The sequence below is a fragment of the Pelophylax lessonae genome (genome assembly GCF_965119305.1).
Source record: "Pelophylax lessonae genome assembly, chromosome: 7".
In the NCBI taxonomy this organism is placed as follows: domain Eukaryota; kingdom Metazoa; phylum Chordata; class Amphibia; order Anura; family Ranidae; genus Pelophylax; species Pelophylax lessonae.
Window position 1 is genome coordinate 293226928 of NC_138774.1, and position 7500 is coordinate 293234427.

Sequence of the window (7500 nt, forward strand, 5' to 3'; positions counted from 1 at the left end):
CTACTACCTTCTTCCCAAGTTCCAAGCAGGTCTGTCCCCTTCTTCTAAGGTTCAGGCAGGTATACTATATTCTTAAAAGGTCTTAGCGGGTCTAAATCCTTTTTCTAAGGTCAAGCAGGTCTACCACCTTCTTCTAAGGTCCAAGCAAGTCTACCCCCTTTCTGCTAAGGTCCAAGCAGGTCTACCCACTTCTGCTAAGGTCCAAGAATGCATACCACCTTCTTCTAAGTTCCCAGCAGGTCTACCCTCTTCTTCTAAGGTCCAAGCAGGTATACCCCCTTTTTCATAGGTTCACCCCTTCTTCTAAGGTCAAAGCAGGTCTTCCCCCTACTAAGTCTCAGGTAGGTCTACCCACTTCTTCTAAGATCCAAGCAGGTATACTACCTTCTTCTAAGATCCCAGCAGGTCTACCCTCTTCTTCTAAGGTCCAAGCCGGTATACCCCCTTTTTCATAGATCCACCCCTTCTTCTAAGGTCCAAGCAGGTCTACCCCCTTCTTCTAAGGTCCAGAGAAGTATATGTCCTTCTTCAAAGGTTCAAGCAGGTCTACCCCCTTCTTCTAAGGTTCTTGCATGTCCACCCCTTCTTCTAAGATCCAAACTGGCATACCCCAACTCTTATAAGGTCTAAGCAGGTATACCCCCTTTTTCATAGGTCCACCCCTTCTTCTAAGGTCCAAGGAGGTCTACCCCCTTCTTCTAAGGTCCAGAGAAGTCTACGTCCTTCTTCAAAGGTCCAAGCAGGTCTACCCCCTTCTTCTAAGGTTCTTGTAGGTCTACCCCTTCTTCTAAGTTCCAAACTGGCACACCCCAACTCCTCTAAGGTCTAAGCAGGTATACCGCTTTTTTCCAAGGTCCTAGCAGATATACTCCTTTCTTCTAAAGTCTAAGCAGATATGTCCCTATCGTCTAAGGTCCTAGCAGGTATACCACTTTTTTCTAACGTCCAGACAGGTATAACCCCTTTCTCCATCACCTTCTCCTAGGGTCCAGTCAAGTATACCTTCTTCTAGGTTCCCAGCAGGTGTACCCCTTCCTCCAAGGTCCAAGCAGGTCTACCCCTTCGTCTAAAGTCCAGACAGATATACCTGGAAAAAAAGAGAGTTCAGTAAAAAAAATCTCCTTTGGCATAGAAGAAAAAAAAAAGGCATTCAGGAGGTGGCGGCATCCCCTCCTGGACACCCGTAATCTGGCTGTCCACCTTGGCCTGAAAAGTGTGTAAAGGAAGACTCACAGGGACATATAAAACTGGTAAGACTGGGTTACCACTGCTGGCTGTGTACCGGAAGCAAAAAGAGCGAACAATTCATGCATTCCTTTAAGTTTTTCTGAGGTTTTATTATTGACCTGTAACGTGCACTGACTTATGACACTTGACCTTTTACACTTTGTTCAGACTTTTGGGGGGCACCCTGATGGACACCCCTCTTAGTAGACAGCGGCTTTTCTTGAACTAGAGATCGAACGTGACTTTTCCACTTGGGTTCAGCTCCCCTACATGCCTTTTGTAATACTTTTTGTTTGCATGGCACTATAGTCCACTAACAACGGTGTTCTCTCTTTGACCTCTAGGACAGGCACAAAACTGCTTATCTGCTTCCTGCCTGAATGGAGGGACTTGTCAAGACACCCTTAATGGTTCTTCTACCTGTCATTGTCCCACACAGCCTCTGGTTTTCACTGGTCAACGCTGTGAAGCCTTATATGATGCATGTACAGAGTTTGATTGCCCTAAAACCCACACGTGTCAAGCTAAACTCGGATACCCGGAATACCAGTGCCTCTGCCAGTCTGGATCTAACTGCACCACTAACAACTGTGACAATAACCCCTGTCCCGTCCCGAACTCCCAGTGCTCAGATGATGGAGAGGCATTCACATGTAAATGCCAAAATGGATACGGTGGCCCAAAGTGCCAAGAGAAGGTGTCACCGTGTGCTCAAAACCCTTGTGACAACAATGCTCATTGCGCGGAAACCGTGGACGGTTACTCTTGCTTATGCCAAACGGGCTACACGGGACAGCACTGCGAAACCATTTTAAACAAATGTACGTCGAACCCTTGCCAGAATAAAGCCATCTGTATGGATATGTTGATTGAGTACAGGTGCTTCTGTGTGCCGGGCTTCCAGGGACACCACTGTGAGATAGACATCAATGAGTGTGCGTCAGCGCCATGCCAAAATACCGGCACCTGCCTCAACCTGAGGGACCAGTATAGGTGTGAATGTGCCACGGGCTATACAGGTAAGAATGAAGATCAATGAAGGAGATATGCCTTCAGACAGCATATAGAGAAAATACTAATAGTGCCAAATCCCTAATTGACTTAAATATGGAAGGATTGGGAGGCAAGGATTTTTTTGGCACACAGAAATTGTAAAATCAATTTTTATTAATAGATTCTTATAAAAACCAGAGAGTACACTAAACTCTAAAAATTGGCGTTAAACAAGGCCCAAAATACATTGTTGTAGCAGTAGAGTTAGCATTTGCTTAAACACTTAAGCCCCGGAAGATTTTACCCCTTTCCTGACCAGGGCCTATTTTGCGATTCGGCACTGCGTGACTTTAACGGACAATTGCGCGGTCGTGCAACGCTGTACCTAAACGAATTTGATGTCCTTTTTTTCCCACAAACAGAGCTTTCTTTCGGTGGTATTTGATCACCTCTGCGATTTTTTGATCATGCGCTATAAACAAAAAAAGGGCGACAATTTAGCAAAAATAACAATATTTTTCAAATCTTTTTATACGAAATTGCCCCCAAAAAAAATGTAAAAATCTAATTTTTTTTACATTTTTGGCCAATTTGTTTTCTGCTACATATGTTTGGTAAAAAAAATCACAATAAGCGTATTTTGATTGGTTTGCGCAAAAGTTATTGCGTTTACTAATTAAGGGAAAGATTTTTGTCATTTTTGTTGTTTTTTTTTTTTTAACGCGTAATGGCGGCGATCTGCGATTTTTTTTTGCGGGACTGCGACATTGCGGCGGACAGATCGGACCCTTGACTGACATTTTTGACACTTTTGGGGGTAGCAGTGACATTTCTACAGTAATTAGTGCTATACATATGCACTGTTACTGTAAAATTACACTGGCAGGGAAGGGGTTAACTTTATTGGGGAAGGAGGGGTTAAGTGTGTCCCTAGGGGCGTGCTTTTTGCTGTGATTGGACATGGCTACTAGTGTAGGAACAGTGATCAACGGTCCTACATAGTAGAACCGTATGATCACAATTCTTACACAGGGGAGAATGACAGGCGGCTTGTTTACATTAGCCGCCTGCCTTTCTCCCTCTCCACCCGACGATCGCGAGTGACCGGTGGACATCGGGTCCGCCGGGCACACGCGTGGGGGGGGTCTGTGACCGCGCGGGAGCGCACCTCCTGGGGCGCGCGCTCGCTCCCTAGACTCTCACAGGCTAGTGACGTAGTACTACGTCGCTCTGCCTGTGAGGGGCTGACCGCCGCAGTAAATAGTCGTGCGGCGGTGTTAATACAGAATATCCAACTATATATAACAGAAAATTTTTTGATATTAAGTGTAAGTAAATACTTCACATCAAGGAGATCTTAACGAAGGGTGACAGAAGATGAGACTGCCGTCCAACCAGATCAGTTGATGCTGTATTGAGTTATTCACAATATTAGCATTCACATTGCCCGACATGTTTCGCCATAATTAGCTTCGTCTGGAGCGTTATAGTAAAGTATTTTTCGCCATAATTAGCTTCGTCTGGAGCGTTATAGTAAAGCACTTAATATCAAAAATTTTCTGTTATATATAGTTGGATATTCTGTATTAAGCAAATGCTAACTCTAGTGCTACAACAATGTATTTGGGCCTTGTTTAACCACTTACCGCTGCTCACTAGAGCTCTACTGCGGCAAAGTGGCTCTTGTAGGTCTGACGACGTAGACCTACGTCATCAGACACTCCCCCTTCTCGGCAGCGCGCGCCGCCGGAGGCTCGCTCCCGCAGTATTCAGTCACAGCGGGAGTCGGGCCAGGGGAGGAGTGGCGGCAATCACCGCTGCTCTTCCCCGATCGTCGGGGAATCGAGTCTGGAGATCCTCCCGCTTGTGTAAACAAAGGGGGCGGATCTCCTAAGTGACAGGCAGGGTCAGATTGCAGGGTTCAGCATAGCAGAACCTGCGATCTGTCCCTGTGTCACTCAGTCTTCTCCTTCCCACACACGTCAGTAAGCACCAAGCATACATTAACCCCTCCCTCTCCAATAAAGTTAACCCCTTCCCTGCCAGTGTCATTTTTACAGTAACAGCGCATATGTATAGCACTGATTACTGTAGTAATGTCACTGGTACCCCCAAAAGTGTCAAAAATGTCAGTCAAGGGTCCGATCTGTCCGCCGCAATGTCGCAGTCCGGCAAAAAAAATCGCAGATCGCCACCATTACTCGTTAAAAAAAAAAACACCAAAAACGACAAATCTTTCCCTTAGTTAGTAAACGCAATAACTTTTGCGCAAACCAATCAAAATACGCTTATTGCAATTTTTCTTTTACCAAAAATAGGTAGCAGAAAATAAATTGGCCTGAAATGATAAAAAATGTTGATTTTTACATTTTTTGGGGGGGGGGGGGATTTCATATAAAAAAAATGTGAAAAATATTGTTATTTTTTCAAAATTGTCGCACTTTTTTTGTTTATAGCGTAAAAAGTAAAAATCGCACAGGTGATCAAATACCACCAAAAGAAAGCTCTGTTGTGGGGGAAAAAAGGACGTAAATTTCGTTTGGGTACGGCGTTGCATGACCGCGCAATTGTCAGTTAAAGTCGCACAGTGCCGAATCGCAAAAAGTGGCCCAGACGTAAGACCGCAAAATCCTCCGGTGGTAAAGTGGTTAAGGCCAATTTAGAGTTTAGTGTACTCTCTGGTTTTATATAAGAATCTATTAATAAAAATTGATTTTACAATTTCTGTGTGCCAAAAAATCCTTGCCTCCCAATCCTTCCATATTTAAGTAGGAAGATCGCTGGCCAATTTTGGCCTACTGCACTTTGCACCTACCCTATTATACAGCGCATCCGGAAAGTCTTCACAGCGCTTCACTTTTTTTTATGTTCCAGCCTTATTCCAAATGGATTCAATTCAAATTATTTTGCTCAAAATTCTACAAATAATACCCCATAATGACAATGTGAAAGAAGTAAGTTTTAAATCTTTGCAAATGTATTAAAATTTAAAACAAAAAAAATTCCATGTACAAAAGTATCACACTGTAAACATAAACAAAAAAGAAGGGCGCACCAGCCTAGCGCATTATCCTCAGTAGGCTTTTATTGATAAAATGTTAAAAAGCGGCTACTCACAAATCCAATGTCTCGTAAAGGGATGCGCTGTTACTGTATTAATGACATTGGCAGGGAAGGGGTTAACACCAGGGGTGATCAAAGGGTTAAGTGTGTCCCTAGTGGGTGCTTTCTAACTGTGTGGGGGGATGGGCTCACTGGATGAACACAGAGATCTGTGTTCCTGAATAGGAGGATCCCTGTGACAGAAGGGCGGGTCTGCCTTGTTTACATAGGTAGACCGCCGTTCTGTCTATCTGGGGAGCGATCGCGGGTGACCGGGGGACATTGCGTCTGCCGGACCCGCTGACTGGCGCCCCCTCTGGGCAATCAGCACAAGCACACGCCCCCACTGGCTATTGCACGAAACAACATACAGGTACATCGTTTCACGCAATAGAGCTGATCTGCAAGTGGTTAAATGAGTTTACCAAAATAATGTAAATATTGCAGAATATACAGCCTCATGCTACATAAGATAACTAAGCTCCATTTCATGCTGAATAAAGTAAATTAATAATGTATCTTAAATAGAAATTAGATAATTATTAGATAATAATTAAATAATAATAAATAAATAGAAATTAGATAATTAGATACATTTTTACTCTAAAAGCATTTTATTAAAGTAAATTTGATAAAAATTTTAAAATATCCAGTTGAAATAAAAAAAAAAAAATCTGATTTTGTTTTTTTTTTTTATTTTTTTTTTTTTTAGAAATCATCAATTTTTATCCACCCTTCCTCCCTGTTGTTCTAAGTCACAGGCTGGAGGGGCGTGACACAGCCTGTGACTGGCAGAAATTCGCCCACGCCATGTTGTTATTGCCAAAAAATAATAAAGATTTGATTTCAAATATTTATTTTGTATTACAATTTAAAACAGTTTATTGATATTCATTATTTATTTTTACTCTGTATTCCAAAGGCTGTTTTATTTTGAACATGTAACCAGCAGCAGAGGACTAGACGCTCCTCCTGCCACTGTTTCCCTGCAGACAGGTTGGGAGAGAGCTGGGTCATGTGACAGCTGTATATTGATTAGGAAATAAGGTAGTTCGATTTTTATTTAATTAGATAATTACAGTGCCATTATATATATATATATATATATATATATATATATATACAGTATATATATATATATATAAAGTAGAAGGATACTGTAAATTAAACAGTGTGTGTTTGGTATCCCCTAATTGTGTGATAGTACATCTCTAAACATTGACAGAACATCAGGTGATTACCACCTATAGAAGACATTCCTGGAACCGGGGTCCACTGTAAGAACCTCTTTGGGGTTGATGGTCCTTGCAGTGCACCCTACTCTACCCTGAGCTTCTTCCTCCTCATGTTGGGCATGTATCTGAAACTTGGTAATTGCCTTGCCTGTGGTGGATATTACCATCAGAGAAGGGGTGGACCATGAAGAACACGAGTCCAACAGGTTCAGAGGTCTTCAATTACTGCAAAGCAATAGGAATGACCAGTGGTGGGAACAACAAGGAGCCCATACTCATCCAGACGTAACAAGTGTAGGTAGTATGGAAGTGCTGCACTCACAGCAGCCTGGTCTCAGAATAAAGTGAATATTGGCCTCAGCTCAGGCTCCTCCCAAGCCACACCCTCTGTTTTTTTGCCACACCCCCAGGGCTTGGTCATAGAGATCAGCTCTATGACTAAGCCCTGGGGGTGGGGTGAAATGCATCAGAGGGCATGGCTTGGGAGGAGCCTGGGCTAAGGCCGCTCTTCACTTTCATCTGAGACTGGGCCGCTGTGAGGGCGGCGCTTCCATAATACATATAACTTACATTCAAATTTCTTCAAATTTCACATTGATAGAGTAACTCTTCTTCTTCTATAGTAAATCATCTTCTTCTTCCTACTTACTTCTTCCTTCTTCTTTCTTCTTCCTTCTACTTTATTCTTTCTTCTCCTTTTCGTCTTTTTTCTACCTTCGTTATTCTTCTTTCGTCTTCCTTCTTTTGTCTTCTCCCTTCTTTCGTTTCCTTCGTCTTCCTTCTTCCTTCTTTTTGTCTTCCTTCTTCTCCCTTCTTCCTTCTTTCGTTATGCTTCTTTTGTCTTCTTTCTTCTTCCTTCTTTCTTCTTGTGTCTTCCTTCTACTTCCTTCTTTCGTCTTTCTTCTTTCCTCTTCCTTCTTTTGTCTTGTCTTCTTTCTTCTTC

At 42.8% G+C, this 7500-nt stretch overlaps 1 protein-coding gene across 1 annotated transcript in view; it reads left to right on the forward strand.

The window, feature by feature from the left end:
• Positions 1-7500, forward strand: part of LOC309559897 (protein crumbs homolog 1-like) — a 176082-nt gene that overhangs the window by 55810 nt on the left and 112772 nt on the right. The window contains exon 2 of the mRNA XM_082263336.1: positions 1572-2246. Within this exon, the coding sequence (XP_082119462.1) occupies positions 1572-2246 (675 nt within the window). The remainder of the gene's footprint in view (positions 1-1571; positions 2247-7500) is intronic.